Below are 18,178 nucleotides of genomic sequence, written 5' to 3'. Positions count from 1 at the left end.
CAGCCATTAATGTCTAAACCGCTGGCAACAAAAGTCCAAATTGGGCCCAAAGGGTCAATATTTTGTGTGGCCACCATTATTTTCCAGCACTGCCTTAACCCTCTTGGGCATGGAGTTCACCAGAGCTTCACAGGTTGCCACTGGAGTCCTCTTCCACTCCTCCATGACGACATCACAGAGCTGGTGGATGTTAGAGACCTTGCACTCCTCCACCTTCCGTTTGAGGATGCCCCACAGATGCTCAATAGGGTTTAGGTCTGGAGACATGCTTGGCCAGTCCATCACCTTTTACTCTGCTTCTTTAGCAAGGCAGTGGTCGTCTTGGAGGTGTGCTTGAGATCATTATCATGTTGGAATTCTGCCCTGCGACCCAGTTTTTCGAAGGGAAGGAATCATGCTCATCTTCTGTATGTCACAGTACATGTTGGCATTCATGGTTCCCTCAATGAACTGTAGCTCCCCAGTTCTGGCAGCACTCATGCAGCCCCAGACCATGACACTCCCACCACCATGCTTGACTGTAGGCAAGACACACTTGTCTTTTTACTCCTCACCTGGTTGCCCTGACACACGCTTGACACCATCTGGACCAAATACGTTTATCTTGGTCTCATCAGACCACAGAACATGGTTCCAGTAATCCATGCCCTTAGTCTGCTTGTCTTTAGCAAACTGTTTGTAGCCTTTCTTGTGCATCATCTTTAGAAAAATCTTCCTTCCTGGATGACAGTCATGCAGACCAATTTGATGCAGAAAGCAGCGTATGGTCTGAGGACTGACAGTATGACCCCTTCAAACTCTGCTGCAATGCTGGCAGCACTCATACGTCTATTTCCCAAAGACAACCTCCGGATATGACGCTGAGCATGTGCACTCAACTTGTTTGGTTGACCACGGTGAGGCCTGTTCTGAGTGGAACCTGTCCTTTTAAACCAGCTGTATGGTCTTGGCCACCGTGCTGCAGCTCAGTTTTAGGGTCTTGGCAATCTTCTTATAGCCTAGGCCATCTTTATGTAGAGCAACAATTTTTTTTTTCAGATCCTCAGAGAGTTCTTTGCCATGAGGTGCCATGTTAAACTTCCAGTTACCAGTATGAAAGAGTGAGAGCGATAACACCAAATTTAACACACCTGCTCCCCATTCACACCATAGACCTTTTAATACTAACGAGTCACATGACACTGGGGAGGGAAAATGGCTAATTGGGCACAATTTGGACATTTTCACTTAGGGGTGTACTAACTTTTGTTGCCAGTAGTTTAGACATTAATGGCTCTGTGTTGAGTTATTTTGAGGGGACAGCAAATTTACACTGCTATAAAAAAAAAAAAAAATATCTACAAAGATGTAAGGTGTGAGATACTGTAAATATATAAGGGAAGTTCATAACCACTGTCAGATTTTTTTTTTTTTTGCATCCATGACCCATTGGGGAGATTTACTTTTATTTCTTGTCCCATAGTCAAATAGGAAGTGAGAGGAAATCCCTGCAATTTAAGGGAATCCCTTGTTGACCCCAGGTTACCAGAACTAGTGTCCGCATTGGAGGATTTCCCCTCTATTATTTTTCTGGGGACAGCCAAAAATTTTGGATTTTCTATTGCTTTCACATGACACTTCAATGATAACCGTAAACAGGACTAAAGCCCCGTACACACGCATCGATTATTTTTCGGCCAACGTCCGATCGGCCGATTTTCAGCTTGTTAGTATGATGCTACCGCCAACCGACTCCGACTTTTCGGCCGAAAAAAATCTGGTGTGCAGGCTATAAAATTTTTGTTGGCCGATTTTCCGTCAGTCAGTACAGATTTCGGCAGACAAAAATCTGATGAGCAAGACTGGGCATGCTCAGAGAAGAAAAAACACACGGAAAGTAAACCAGCACATGACATCACTTCTGAATTAGATTTTTGTTGGCCGAGAAAATTCGTGTGCAGTCTAGGCACATTCCAACCAACAAAACACCACTCTGGACAAAAGTCGGCCGATCGGTCGGCCGATAATCGTTGCGTGTGTACGAGGCATTAGGGTGAATCTACCTAACGGGGCACATAAAGCCCAAAAAAAAAAAAAAAAAAGCAACACAAGTAAAAAAAAGTGTTCTAATCAGCAGAACTAGTATCCCCATTGGAAGATTTCCCCTCTATTACTTTTCTGGGGACAACTCAAAGTTTGGGATGTTCTTTTATTTTCACTTTTAGTGCCGGTTCACACATTTTCTATGTGAGAACCTTGCAAATCCACTGCGAGTTTCCCCACCGCACCCAACTCGCATTCACACTGCCATATGAGAATCACTAGGGTTGTCAATACAAGGTTAACGACACCCCCAGATCAGTTCGCATATCGCAGTGCAAATTGTCAGTTCGGACATGAATCGGAGCAGATAGGTGTGAACACCCGTGCGACCTGATTCTGGTGCGGACCAAAAAAAGAGTCCTGTGCGACTTTGGTCCGAATGCAATGCGAATTCAGCCATGCAATCTGTACGGCTGAATTCGCAAGGCACAGACATCGCATGTGATTTTCAGAGCAGTGCAATGTGAATCACATGCGATGTCTGATATCGCTATAGTGTGACATAGCGAGGGTCCTGGGTGACTCTCTCTACCCGAGACACAGACAGCAATATAAACCAAATAGGTGTTCTAATCCCTCTCCACTCTGTCCAAAACAAAGGGCCACATATATGCGTATCTCCCAGCGCAGAGACCCCCTTTTTAAAGCCCTGGGCCCCATACTAACGATTGGGACATGGAACTTCCACATTCTGGGTTACCTGATTGCTGTGATAGCCTCTGATTGGCTACTGCTGTGATCAGGCCCTGTGAAGCCCGCCCCTGTCTTTCTCTCTCTGTGAATAGAGAAGAAAGATACAATGTATCTTTCTCTTTCAATGCAGAGAGGGAAAAATAAACTATGTGTAAAAAATTAAGAAATAAATAAATAATAATTTTAAAAAAATAAAGAAAGAAAAAAATAAATAATGAAAAAAAATAAATAGATCAAGGCATGATTTAGGTTAGTGCCAGGGTTGGTGTTTGGGACAAGTAAGGGTCAAAGGTCAAGGACAGAATCAAAGGTCAGGGTCAGTATATTTTGGGCAGGATTTATTTATTTCTTTTTTTAAATGAATGTCAGTGTTAGAGCCGGTTCACTTACAGGCGACCTGACTTGCAGGGGCGACCTGTGAAGTCGCGGTGCACAGCACGCACCGCGACCTCGGAGAGACTTGCATGGACTTCATATCATTGAAGTCAATGCAGGTCGCTCCAGGTCACCCCACAGTAGTACAGGACCCTTTTTCTAAGTCGGAGCGACTTGTGTCGCTCCTATTAGAACGGGTCCTGTGCTAATCTATGGCAGACGACCCACGGCGACTTGTCAGGCGACCAGGTAGCCTGACAAGTCGTCCCAGTGTGAACCGGCTCTGAGTTAGTGTCAGTGTGTTCTAGATAGGACAAAAAAAAAGCAAAATGCGCACTATTGCTTCTGGGCTGTACTACAGATACAAACAACAACTAACATACACATATGTGGTATTGTCAGGAGCATGAAAATTAGTTTTGGGTTGTTTTTTGGTGGTAGGTTATGGTAGTAACAAGAAATATACAGCTAATGTTAAAAAAAGTTTTTTTTTTTTTTTTTTTTACTATTTCTGGCCAGTTCTCCTTTGATAATAAAAAAAATCAGGAGATATTCATTACCTTTTACTACCAAATGAAAACCCAATTTATTCTGAAAAAAATGCAGTATAATCCACCTGGATGCGCAAAGTAGTTGTGATCAGGGCCGGTACAAGGGGTGGGCGGAAGGGATGGGTGCCCTGGGCGGAACAGTTTATTGTAGGAAGGGGGGCGCAGGTGAAGTACTGGCAGTGTTTTCTGGGCAAAAGTTTGTGACTTCCGCCGGCCGCGCTACAATGCTGCAGAGCTGTAAGGATGTGCCGAGTGCGGTCCTGCACCTGGCACAAGCCTAGGACCCGGCCTCCACTTCCCGGTCAGGCAGAGCCGCAAAGTAATTGCCGCCTGACAGGTGTTTCTGAGTCCCGGCACTGCATGACATCACCAAGAGGCTGGCCGGGAGGTGGGCTGGGAGAGGATCATAGAGAGCAGCCAGGCAGCGAGTGAAGTGTGACTGAAGAGGAGGAACCAACCATGCAGGCAGCGAATCTCAAAAGTAAGCAGAGGGGCATCTACTGATTAATCAGCTAACTCGGGGGGAGGGGTTGGAGGGGAGAGGAGAGGTTAAATAATTACCAATGATATTTAAAATACAGGCATACCCCGTTTTACATGCACTCACGAGTACGGACACAGCTTGGTCGGCTTGGCATGCCACTACTCCCGGTTTTTAACATTGGCATCTATAGGAAATCTTGGTCAACTTGACATAGAACTGCTGCCGGTTTTTAACTTTGGCGTCTATGGGAAATCTTGGACAGCTTGACACGGCACTGCTCCTTGTTTTTAACATTGGCATCTTTGGGAAATATTGATTTTGAAATGACACTGACTTTTTCTTTATACCCCGGGGGCGGGGGCGCAGTTTGCCATCTTCTTCGCCCTGGGCACCAGATGACCTTGTCCCGGCACTGGTTGTGATACATTTTTACTAACACATGTGAAAGTTGCAAAATTGTACGTAGGTGCGAAGGGGGTTAAAGTATAACTGAAAGAAAAACTTTTTAGTTTTGGATGGAATGAAGAGGGATTAGAACACCTGTCGGTTTTTTTTGTTGTTTTTGCTGTCTGTATATCCTATAAGATTAACCCTCTCTTTTTGTCCTGTTTACCATTATCATAATCATTATCATTGAAAGTTAAAGAAAATCCCACATTTTGGGTTGTCCCCAGAAAAGTAATAGAGGCGCAATCTTCCAATAGGGACACTAGTTCTGGTGACTAAGGGGTCCCCAAGGGATTCCCTTCATTTGCAGGGATTTCCTCTCACTTCCTGTTTGGCTGTGGAACAGGAAGTGAAGGAAATCTCCAAAATGGGACACAGATGGCGACAAAAAAAAAAAAAAAAAATGACAGAGGTTATAACCCTCTTATGCACTATCCAAAATGAAAAAAAAAGAGTTTTTACCTATAGTTCTACTTTAAGCCCTAAAGTGGATTTCCAGCAATTTGAAAAGAGAAAGCAAGGGTTAAACCTTTGGGTTCTGTGTCCATATTAAATGTTTCTATCATTTTCCTCTAACCCTGGTGAGTGGTGACCTCACAGGCAGTCGGGAAATAGACAGCAATAAAAACCAAACAAAAGTCCCTACCCTTCCTGACCCAATAAAAATGGTATTCGTGATTTTAGTGTCCGCATCGGAGAGATCCTCCTCTCTTTGTGACTGCATAGGATGTGAGTAGAATCTCCCCTAAGCCTCTTACACAAGATGAGAATATCGGATATCCATTTTTCATTTGCATGCCGGGTTCATTTTGAAAATGAAGAATACAACTTCGGAAGTGATGTAATGTGTTGTATTGTATTGTAATGTATTCTTTCATTTTCGTGCATGCGTGGTCTTGATTTTTTTCGGACGAATACTGTACTGATTAAATGAAAATCATTCGTTCTGGTATCATGCAAGAACATTTTTTCGTGTTTGTCCCTTCAAATTATTTTGCATGAACTATCATGATCGGCTCTCAAAAGCTGTGTACTAATGATTAGATTATTGTACAATCGCTTTTCAGAGCAGTATTTTTCATCCAATTTCCTGATTGTGTGTACTAGGCATAACAGAAACCAGATGTAGAGATGCCTAGTACAATTCTTTCAAACGCCATTTTTTTGGAAAAAATACATTTCACTGCAATTAAAAAACACTAAACAGTAAAGTTAGCCCATTTCTTTTGTATATTGTGAAAGATGATGTCACGCTGAGTAAAGAGATACCTAACATGTTACGGTTTAAAATTGCGCACACCCGCGGAATGGCGACAAACTACGGTCAATAAAAATCTCCATAGGCGACGCTTTAAATTTTTTTTTTAACAGTTACCAGTTTAGAGTTGCAGAGTAGCTCTTTTTTTTCAAATTATTGCTCTCGCTCTGACGATCGCGACAATACCTCACATGTGTGGTTTGAACAGCGCTTTAATTTGCAGGCATGACTTCCTTATGCGTTTTCCTTAGTGCGGGAGTTCATGGCGATGGGGGTTCTTTAAAAATTTTAATTTTTTTTCCTATGTATTTAATTAATTTTTTAATTTTAGCACAGTTTAAAAAAAAATAAAAAAATCTGATCACTTTTCTTGCTGTCACAAGCAATGTAAACATCCCTTGTGACAGTAAGGCTCGGTTCACACTGGGGCGGCACGACTCTGTACTACTTCGGGGGCGACTTGTGCATTACCATGCACCACGACTTCGGAGCGACTTGCATGGACTTCACATAATGGAAGTCTATGCAAGTCGCTCCGAGGTCGCCCCGAAGTAGTACAGGACCCTTTTTCTAAGTCGGAGCGACTTGTGTCGCTCCTATTAGAAAGGGTCCTGTAGCAGTCAATGGACCGCGAGGGAGCGCGACTTGTCAGGCTGACAAGTCGCCTGACAAGTCGCGCTGGTGTGAATGGAGCCTAATAGGCAGTGACAGGTACTCTTTATGGAGGGATTGGAGACCCAAGACCCTCTCCACTGCACTTCAATGTATTCAAAATGCTGAAAACTGCATTTTTAAATACTGACACTTTTTTAAATTCGGCGCCTTTAGCTGCGGAGTAACCTGGACATGACGTCACGCCGCTTCTGGGTTACTACATCGGAGACCCAATCGAAGCTGAATCCAGCTTTAATCGAGACTCCAACCAGCTCAGTGGGACGGGAGATCCGGGCAGAGCCACGGAAGGCGGCGGGAGGGGCGTCCCTGCCCGCTCGTTGGGGTAGTGACCGAGCGGCTCCCGTGCCACATCGAATAATATCACCTGAAAGTCGACTGCCGGATTTAAAAAATGGTACCAGGATGATGCCTCTAGCTGCAGGCATCACCCTCCGAGTCAACGTAGAGCTACGTCGGTTTGCGGGAAGTGGTTAAGGCTACAGAACGCTCAGATGTGAACAGAGGCCATTGAAATGAATGGGATTTGTCTTGTTGGGCGTTTTTAGAGCTGAGGCTTAGAGCAAAAAAACACCCAAAAACACCTAGATGGGAACAGAGTCTTAAGTGGGGTACACACTAGTAGAAAATAGGCCGAAAATTCCCGTCCGAGGTAAAATCGTCCGATTTTCGCCAAGTGTGTACACAACTTTCAGCAGCCGATGCTGACATTTTGAACGAAAAACAACGGAGGGACAAACACCAAAATTTTTTTCGTCCTTCCCCAGACGACCGATTTTTGTTTAATGTGTATGCAGTAGGTCCGTGAAAAATCGGATAAGAAAGACCGCGCATGATCTGAAGTTGCTGACAACCCGGAAGTCTAGGGCCCCTTTCACACATACGGTCCGTTCAGTTCATCAGTTCAGTCACGTCAAAATGTATCAGTTTTTCATCCCTTTTTAATCCATTTTTCATCCATTTTTCAGCAGTTATCAACCGTTTTTCATCAGTTATCATCCATTTTTCATCCGTTTTTCATCAGTTGTCATCCGTTTTTCGTCAGTTGTTATCCGTTTTTCATCCGTTTTTCGTCAGTTATCTGTTTTTCATCCGTTGTCATCCGTTTTTCATCCGTTGTCATCCGTTTTTCATCCGTTGTCATCCGTTTTTCGTCCGATCAGTTTTTTTGACGGATGAAAAATAGAGCATTCATACGTTCAAAAAACGGACATTGACGGAAGCGGATGAAAACGGATGTTAACTGATGATCATCCGTTGTCATCTGTTTTTACATAGAGATACATTGATGTCCATTTTTCATCCGTCAACGGATGGATGAAAAACGGACAAACGGACAGCATATGTGAAAGGGGCCTAGGAACAAATGTGCCAAAAAAAAAAAGAAAAATCGGACGAGAAATTTCGTGAACATTTATGCACTGTCAACTAAAAACGGTTATGAACGCTGAGAAGACAGAAAAATCGGAGGATATTTCGTCCGATTTTCGTCAAGTGTGTACGGCCCTTTAGTTAGATCTCCAGTATTATCTAATCATCTATGCTTGTAATGTCTCACGGAGACCCTTGTAATCAGATCAGTCTCCCAACAATCAGATCTGGCCATTGTAACCCATCTGTATGCATCCATACAGTTCAGCCATGATCAGGTCAGATCAGCGTGCGAAGATCACGTATGAAACATATCACTTGATGACACAGAAGACACTTCCCATAACAGTTTGTTATTTCTCAGCACTGGTTACGTTTTTAGTGCTCAGGTTACGACAGCACTTTATCACTTCCTCTTTTTAAGGTTTTGTCATCATTATATACTAATCTAGTAATTTCTAAAGAATATCCCAGCTCAGAGATTGCATGTGACATGTTGTCGGTAATTTATTAGTGCTTTGTTGACACTTCTTGTTTCTTTCTAATTTATCTGGTCGTTTATGCCAATACTGCTCTCCAGTTTTCTGTTTTCTCTGCTCTCATTTTCCTGCTTATAGTCTGCTGTTCTTTCCACCAGAAACATCAAGCAATGGAAAACCCAGGAGCAGGATCAGTGGGGAACGTGCATCAGCCTGCCAATGAAGAGGTGAGATCGGTGTCAGCACCTGTCACTCTATACAGCTAAAGCAGACTACAAATTTACAGAACATAAGCATCTTTAAAAATGCAGAAAAAAATTGTGCAGAACCTTCATAAGCTACCAATAGACGGTACGGTACATGGCACTCACCTAATCCTGCCAAAATAATTAGGAATGGTAGATGAGTGGTGTGTCTGTGGATAGCATGGGCTCAGTATAATTCCTAGGTTCTTGGCAAAAACAGCCACCAGTGCAGTTGGGTTATTTAGCCAGTAGGCTATTGTTCTGATCCTAGGACACGACACCAGGAATGTTGCAGTATACAAAGGTTTATTTATTAAATTATTCCAAAGTGCGATAGGTCATAGCAATCAATCAAAAATTACCCTTTGAGGGAAAATTAAAGGAACATTAGGAATATGAAAAAAAATAGTGTAGAAAATGTTTTAAAGGTTACCTGATATTTAATAATTTAATATAATGATATTTAATATTGAATTTGCTCTTGCTTACCGTGCCATCTTTTCTTGATTGTATTCCATCTACTAATTACTACATTCATCCTGGCAAGGTGTATGTCCGAAAGAGCAGTCAATGCCCTTGATACATAACTGTCAAGAATAAAGCGGTATTAAACCTAAAACCAAAAAATGTTTTATTGCAGTTTAGGAGCCACAAAGCCTTGCTGTACGAAATTTTCTTGCTGGATTTTGTTCAACCTGTTTGCATGGGTCATGACATGGTTTATTTCTTTGGGGAGAGTCATATTCTGCAGGACCACTGGTGGCCCACCATCAGCACAGCCCCACCATGTGAATGAATGGGGCTGTGATGCACATGCACACATTTTAATGAGGACTCAAGAAGGACATTTTGTGAATCAAGACTATGGAGCTATCAATGGATTACCCCACAGAGGTCATTGGATTGAGGGCATATAAAACCAGATGAGCTGCACTAAGTATAGTTGTCCTTTAACCACTTTAAGACCAGAAGGATTTGCCCTCTTAATGACCAGGCCCTATTTTGCGAATTCGGCACTGCGTTACTTTAACAGACAATTGCGCAGTCGTGCGATTCTGCACCTAAATAAAATTGACAAATAGAGCTTTCTTTTAGTGGTTTGATCACCTGTGCGATTTTTATTTTTTGAGCTATAAACAAAAAAAGAGCGACAATTTTGAAAAATAAAAAAACAATTTTTCACATTCTGCTATATAACATTCTCAAAATAAATAAATAAATAAATAAAAATAGATTTTTTTTAACATTTTAGGCCAATTTGTTTTCTGCTACATATTTTTGGTAAAAAAATCACAATAAGCCTACTTTGATTGGTTTGTGCAAATGTTATCGTGTCTACTAACTACGGGAAAGATTTATGTCATTTTTATTGTTTTTTTTTTTTTTTCTAGTAATGATCGGCGATTTTTTGCGGGAGTGCGACATTGAAGTGGATAGATTGGACCCCTAACTGACATTTTTGACACTTCTGGGGGTACCAGTGACATTACTACAGTAATCAGTGCTAAAAATATGCATTGTTACTGTAACAATGACACTGGCAGGAATGGGGTTAACAGTATAGGTGATCATGAGGTTAAATGTGATTCTAAGTGTGGGGGGGCGTGGCTTCTGAAATGACCATAGAGACATGTGATCCTATATAGAAGGATCACATGGGCTCTATGGTCATTGCAGGGAGAAGAACGGTCGGCTGTGTTTACAACCGATGTAGACGTCGGTTTGCACAGGAGAGCCACCCTGCCGCAGTAAAAAGGCGGCAGGTGGTCGGGAAGTGATTCAACTATCCATTCTTACCTAGACTAACTGGCAGTTTCTGCACTTGCAGTCACCGCCAACCATCAGCTAATGAGGGAAACAGCAATGGATAGAGAATTCTCACTATTTTTTTCCTTATATAAGTCAGCTCTGGAAACTGTCAGGGTAACCTCCTCCCTACTCAGCTTCCTAGGTTAAAAAAAGAATGTCCAGTCAAACCTATCCTTCTTGTTTAGAAAAGCTCCAAAGACACAGATACTTGTGATGGATCTTAAATCCATAAGGCACCCTCAGATGCCACCAACAATAGGGTTGTATCAAAGAAACAGGTGTCCTTTAAGGCCGGCCATAGATGGAGCAGATTTCTATCCCGCAACCACAGGGTTGACAGTTTTGACAGGGGAATCTCTCCTGCCCTGCCGTTGTGTCCTTCAGCCACAGGGGTGGGGGATAGGGGGGGGGGGGCGAAGAAGCCATCCCGCTAGGAGAACACAGTGAATATTGCTATAACAGCCGCTTGCAATAATCGTTTGTAAAATCTGGCAGGCTGGTTGTACCCAAGTTGAACGCTCGATCGGGTAATTGCTGGCTAACATAAAGGAGTTGAAAATCCCAGCTAAGGTTTGCAGTGTCTGAAATGACTTATAGGGTTGAAGGAGGTATATGCATAGAGGTTTTCTAAATCCATCTAATCATGGGTATGCAGTAGTGATTGACCGATATCGGTTTTTCGTTGCCGATACCGATATTTTGGTCAATGCATATCGGTATCGGCCGATATGGGCTGATATTTTTGTACATTAAAATTTTTTTTTCATTTGACAGGTACTCTTGTGGAGGGATCTGGGGGTCCAAAAGACCCCAAACCCCTACTCTGCACTTAAAAGCATTCAAAACGCCAAATTTGTCTGTTTTGAATGCTGTCATTTTTTGAATCTGGCGCCAGTACCCAGAAGTGATGTCATGACATCACTTCTGGGTTTTTGCATGGAGACCCAATCAGAGCTGAATGCGGCTTTGATCAGGTCTTCGGCGGCCGTGCAGGCTGGTTGCAGGAGGGGGGGGGGATGTCCCCTCCCGCTCCTTGTAATAACAGCCGAGCGGCTTCTCAGCCACATCAGTTGTCATTACAAGACAGCTGACTGTCGGCTATGGACACCGGTACTGGGGTGATGTCTCTAGCTGCAGGCATCACTCCGGTACAAGCACTTTCCCGAAATATCGGCAATATCGGTTACCATGGTGGCCGATTCCGATATATCGGGGAAAGTGCAGATCGGCCCTCGATATATTGGCTTTGCTAGTATGCAGCATAGAATGGTCTGTCATAGCTGTCCATATACCATAGGCATAATTGCAAAAGTCACCGTGAATTTATGGTCATCATCCAAATTGAATATCAAACAAACATATATAGAAAGAAAGTAGGACTTTAAAGGCCAAAAATGAGGGATAATCTCAATTACTTTAAAATTGTATCAAAATTTATTAAATCCATATGGTTAAACAACATACATACGACATAATTGACATAGAAAATTATATGTCCCTGATAACAAAGTCTGTAGGTCCTCAAAATAGCTAATGCATTTCACCAGAGGCTTCTTCAAGGCTGGAGAGACCTTATAGACATTTTCCAGTTATCAAATGCGCCAGACATGTTCCCTTTTGGGCAGGCATCGGGACCATATGGGCAGAAACTACCATATTGCGGGTGATAAAGGGAGGCAGGGGCGTAACTACAGGGGTTGCAGGGGTTGCGATTGCAACGGGCCCAATGCTCCAGGGGGCCCAGAATTGGATAGGAGGGGAGGCGGGGGCAGCATGTAGAGAAATCACTGTCCTCCTTTTTCCTCCTGTAGCTGCAGAAAGAAAATGGAGGAGATTGGATCCTCTGTATGCTACCCCCACCACTCCTCCTATCCAGTTCACTTGTGTTCTGCTGTCTCTGGGCCCCTGTGTGCTCCCCTGGTCCCCCCCCCCACTGTGATCCCTCCCCTTTCCTGCAGGCTGCTGCAGGGGATGTGTAACAATAGAGAACCAGGAAGGGGCCGGTAAATATGTAATTTACCAGCTCCTTGCTTCTCTAAATGGGCAGAGTCCTAGTCAGTTACATTGTAAAAAAATAAAATAAAATGATAAAAAATAATACGATTAAAATACCAAAAAATAAAAACTACTGACACCAGTGGGTGAACTTTCAGGATCGCAAAGGTCACACTTGCAACCGGGCCCTGGCATTCCACCACCGCGGGGAGGCCCCAAGATGGCAGGAAGGGGGCCCACTGCAAAACTTGTGAAAGGGACCCGCTGTGGGACCACAATAAAGGGCCCCGCAAGCGGAGTAAAGGGCCCCAGGATCAGTGGGAAGAGCCCGGGGCTTGAAGGGAAGGGCCCCGACCAGGGGTCCGGGGGGGCCCTTCATGGTTTCTTGCACCGGGGCCCTGAAGGTTCAAGTTACGCCTCTGAAGGGAGGTAATTCTGATCCAATAAGCCCACCGTTCAGAGGAAGCAGAAATATAAAGGCAGATGTATTTGGGTAGCCTACTTGTAGGCTGTATAATTACCTCCTTATTTTTTATTACCATTTACTATTAGAGGCACAGCCTGATATCAGCATTCAATGCTTCTGGGACAACAGGATTCCTCCTCCACTCTATTTCTGTCTCCCCATTCCTGGTCGTTCCATGACAATGTCAAGCTCAGCCCAATGCATTAGATGCCAAGTCTGCTAACTAAACGTTCATGCACATGTATTTTATTCGCTAGCTGTTGTCATGTTTGAGCTGTGGGTTTGTGGTTAAATCTGCTGTGTGTCAGCGTCTCTAGACATTTTGCTGATTAGCTCTCAATCAGTCTGTGTTTACAGTTATCAACCTGGCCCTATTGTATTCCAATCAACTATCCCAGCCACTTTGTATTCTAAACTAATCACACTCATCCTTTCAGTATTCTAATTACCCTGGACCTATTGCGTACATTTTAATTGCCATTGCTGTTCAGATGTCAGACCCTGAAGATAAAAATTCTAAATTACAGCTTTTCTATTTAGACAAAAAACTTACCAATTAAAACATCATGGACTGTCTTGTTTTTTTTTAATATTATTGTTTTTTTTTAATTCTTATAATGAGAGGGGAAGGTATGTATGCTCTGCCTACCTTGTCGTCAGCTTACATGGAGGTAGGCAGAAAACTTTTGGTCAATATCCTAAACAATGTGCTGCATTTTGTATTTAGAGGGAGGTGATATTGACTGCAACCACATTCTGATTATTATTATGGTCACTCCCAAGCTGGCCAAACACTGGTTTGCTCAATTTTCTATGTAAAGCCAGCTTTATATAATGTCTGATGATGGGAATTTTGTGTATTTTTTTTTTTAATTTACTTTGTGTTATTTGGGTAGCAGGAGAAATTAAATTGGACAAGAAAAAGAACATATTGTATGTTACCTGTCATAAAGGAAAAATGAAAGCCGCTGTGCCTGATCTGGAATCAGTATGCAGATAAGATCTCAATTTTCAAAGCAGAAGACAGCAAAACAGCCAGTTAGCTGGCATTTTCAAAAGATGTCAGCAATGGCAGCTCCCATAATTCTTTCTTGACTGTTCTACCTTTAAAAAGATCCAGAAAATAATTACATTTATAGATGTTTCTTAATTTCTTTGTAAGATATCATTTTAAAATTAATTGGAACTGTACAGCTCAAAGTAACATTAAGATAATAAAAAGCTTTGAATGAAATAAACACAAATTATTTATTGGGTGGCTTAATCGTGGGAATGCTAGATTATTGCTTTCAGTTTTTTGAGCTTTGTAGAACAAACATGTGTGGGCTGAGACATAGGAGCTGCCATTGCTGACTTGTTTTTAAAGGTGCAGGCTCCAGGGCTGTCATCTAATGTTGTCTTCACTGTTCTGTGAATCCTGTATATGAAACAAGAATTAAGCTGGTGACGGCTGAAAAGGCTGATCTATAGTCTTATATTCTCTTATAATACTCTTATCTCTTATATACTCTTAATATAGTCTTATAATCAGGGCTTTTTTTTCTCAGAAAATAGGTGCAGGAACTCCTTTTTTGGACTTTCCCCTTGTCTCTGCCCCTACCTACCTCCGTGAACCGTTCCTTGGTTCCACCCACTACCCACCTCCCAGGATCATCCTTTTTAGAAAATACAGAACCAAGTAACATTTATGGTACTAAGCAATTTGTATGGATTTTTTTATTGATAACAAAAAAGCAGTAAAATAGATCCCCTGCAGCCAACAATAATAGACCCCCCAGCAGCAATAGACCCAGCCAGCGACAATAGGTCCCCAGCAGCAACAACAGGTCTCCCAGCAGACAGCATCAATAGACCCTCCAGCAGCCAGCTACAATAGACTGCTCCATAAAGAGTAGATCCCTCCCACCAACAACTGACTCCTCAGCAACATAAGAACCACCCCATTAACAATAGACCCCCCTGCAAAATGAGATCTCTTTCAGAGACGATATATATCCCCCAGCAGCCACACTAGACCTCTCCAGCAGCAATAAACCCTCCTGCAGGAATAGATCCTCACCAGCAACAATAGATCCCTCAGCAGCCAGCATCAATAGACAATGTTGCATTCCTCGCAATTACATACTTTCAGTGCTGGAGGTGCCGGAACTGCGTTCCCCCGCGTTCCCGCTGAAAAAAAAGCCCTGCTTATAATACTCTACTGTAGTATTATAGTTTGGCCAGGGACTCAATAGATAGTGAAGAAAAATCTGCATCAGGGAGCAGTATAAGCCGCCAGAGGTTCTAGCATTCCTTACTTCAAGCTGGCCATACATGGATCGATATTCGGCTGATTCAGTAGGGACTGATCGCATTTCGATTCATGTATGGGCACCGACCAACTTCTGTACAGTCACCCTGTAATATTTTTCCCCGAACGATCAGTGCCTCAACTATAGCCGGTAACACTGATCATTGAGTTCCCACGGCAGGAATGGCTCCACACCGTCAGAACACACAACTGGAGGGATTCCCTCATCCACATTGAATGTGTGTGTATGGGGGACTGCACAATTTTTTCCGTTCAACCCGCTGGTTCAATGAAAAAAAATGTGTACGGTATGGCCAGCCTAACGCCCCTTTCACAGGGACTTTCCGAACTGCGGACTCCGTTTTGCTTAGCGGGGATGGATCCGCCGATCCTCGCTGAGTAGGCGGATGACAGTTTCGTCTCCGCTTACTTTGCAGAGACAGAGCTGTCAGATCCCCTCTCTCTTCTATGGGAGATCGGATGAAAACGGACCGCCTGTCCGTTTTCATTTATTTATTTATTTCAGGTACTTATATAGCGCTGTCAATTTTACGCAGCGCTTTACATATACATTGCACATTCACATTAGCCCCTGCCCTCAAGGAGCTTACAATCTAAGTTCCCTAACTCACATTCATACATACATACATACTGTAGTAGGGCCAATTTTATACAGGATTCAATAAACCTACCAGCATGTCTTTGGAGTGTGGGAGGAAACCGGAGTACCCGGAGGAAACCCACACAGGCACAGGGAGAACATGCAAACTCCAGGCAGGTAATGTCGTGGTTGGGATTCGAAAAATATTACTTTCGAAGCGATTGTACAGTAATCCGATCATTAGTACAGAGCTTTCGAGAGCCGATCGCAACAGTTCATCTGATATTATCCATGCACTGCAACCCATTACATCACACTCCCAATTTTTTATTCTATCGTACTAGAATTTCGTAACGCTAGTAAACCCTTTATTTTTGATATGAGATTAGCATGCAAAAGAAAAAACAAATGATCATTCGTTCAATAATCTCATCGTGTGTACCAAGCATAACTTTAAATAACATTTATACCTCTGAATTTGTTGCTGTTGAAGAGTTTCTTCACTTCCTTCCTGTCTGGCGAAAAGCATGTTCCTGGGGCAGTGAGTAAGATTTAATCTCTCTAACGCAGCCTTTCCACTATATATCTATTTATTTTTATTTATATATCTATTAAAAATATATATATAGCTCAGACACTTTATGCAGCACTCTACATACATATTACACATTCACATCAGTCCCTGCCCTTAAGAAGTTTACAATCCAAGGTCCCTAACTCACATTCATACATACTGGGGCCAATTTAAACAGGAGTCAATTAAAGCGGAGTCCCCCCCCCTCCAAAAATTAAAAGTCAGCAGCTGCAGAAGACGTCGGATGACGAAACGCGTACAGCGCCGTCACATCACTTCCGCTTCCGGTATCCTGGTGGAACGCATTGCATTCCAGGACGCCATTTTCTCGCTCGGAATTGATTTTTTAAATGTGAGTACCCATCTTGTATGCATTGATCTAATAAAGGTGTTAAACGTTATCACACTATCGAGCCTTTCTTTGCCCTATGTGACCCTCCCACCCATGCACCTCTGAGTGACCGGACCTCACCCATGGACCGCCAGACCCCATTCCATTAGGAGAGGACCCCACCAAGCCCATTCTCCTTTGGGACATCAGGGATCACCATTGGCTGTCCATTACATCTCCCCCTACACAGAAGGGAATTAAGGAGCCAGAGGAAGGAGCATTCAGCCATATCCTAAATACTCGCTCTATACCCCTGTGTGGGGTGGGTATATCTGGTTAGTCGGTCTTTTTACTAGGGGTCACCGCACACCTCGCCAGTCACCCACCTTGGGGTCACCGTAAGGTCATTTTCACTTTTTCGGCACACCCACCAAGATATCGACTAATTTGTTTTCTCTTTTTTTCTATATTGGCTTATTGGACTTCATTTCCAGCAACACTTTTCTAATTAATTTTTGTGCACTAGTTTTGCACCTATTTGGTGTATTATTCACTCACCTTATTATTTTAATAGCATATTTATATGCTCATTCACCTATTATATTTTCATTAGCATACTCTTGTGCTTAATTTTCATCCTTATCTTACAGTGCTACCATTTAGCACTGCACATCCACTGTCCACATTTATTCCACTATTGCACTTTTTCCATTAATTTTGGGTTCATTATACCACTTATTTATTTATTTATTGAAATGTATTTTTGCACTTAGTGACGCCCTCTGCTGGTCATATATTTACATTGCACTTTATCAGTTGTTGTATGCACATTGCATTTTCTTCATTTTATAAATGTTTTATTATTTTTGATACGCACCTTGCACTTTTTTTCACGCCTCTTGTGGGCTATTTCATCAATATTGCACTATATTTATTGTTGATTGCATATTAATTGAAATTGTACACCCAACTACATTTTATATTGTTTTATTTTTGCATACCACTATTTTTGTGTAAACATCACACTGCAGGTTTTACATTTATTTATTCCACTGATTGCACTTTATAGATTGGCAGCGCCAATTACCCCAGTTTTTTACACATCAATTTATTTAGTCCTCGGACTATAGTCTTGGGTAGGCTGCAGCCGAAATGTATATATATATTTCTTTAATCCTTTGATAACCTTAGCGTGGATTTTATCTTTATTTAAGCAAACTCTAAACTCTATATAAAACGAAAACAAAAAAAAAAAGTTTTGAGTATACAGGTAGATACACTTTAGGTTCTGCCTAGATGTATTTTAAAGTGGGCCTTCAGCCAAGCAATATTTGTGATAGAGTAATGCCCTGTACACACTATCAGATTATCTGAAGACTTTTGTCTGCAGACTTACCAAAACCATATAATATGAGGTCAAACCTAAACACTTTCAATTTGTATGCAATCCGGCAG

The 18,178-nt window shown here is 42.4% G+C and overlaps 1 protein-coding gene across 2 annotated transcripts in view; it reads left to right on the top strand.

Moving 5' to 3' along the window:
- The window catches only part of HK3 (hexokinase 3), a 474,982-nt gene that overhangs the window by 323,519 nt on the left and 133,285 nt on the right, over window positions 1-18,178 (top strand). The window contains exon 2 of one of the 2 annotated variants that reach the window (XM_082256083.1): window positions 8,549-8,639. In XM_082256083.1, coding sequence (XP_082112209.1) covers window positions 8,583-8,639 — 57 coding nt within the window. In that variant the 5' untranslated portion in view covers window positions 8,549-8,582. Of the gene's footprint in view, window positions 1-8,399; window positions 8,640-18,178 lie in introns of those variants that run through there. The other variant, XM_082256082.1, reaches the window with a different exon arrangement.

Source organism: Pelophylax lessonae (genome assembly GCF_965119305.1).
Source record: "Pelophylax lessonae genome assembly, chromosome: 4".
In the NCBI taxonomy this organism is placed as follows: Eukaryota; Metazoa; Chordata; class Amphibia; order Anura; family Ranidae; genus Pelophylax; species Pelophylax lessonae.
This window is presented reverse-complemented; position numbering and strand designations above follow the sequence as displayed.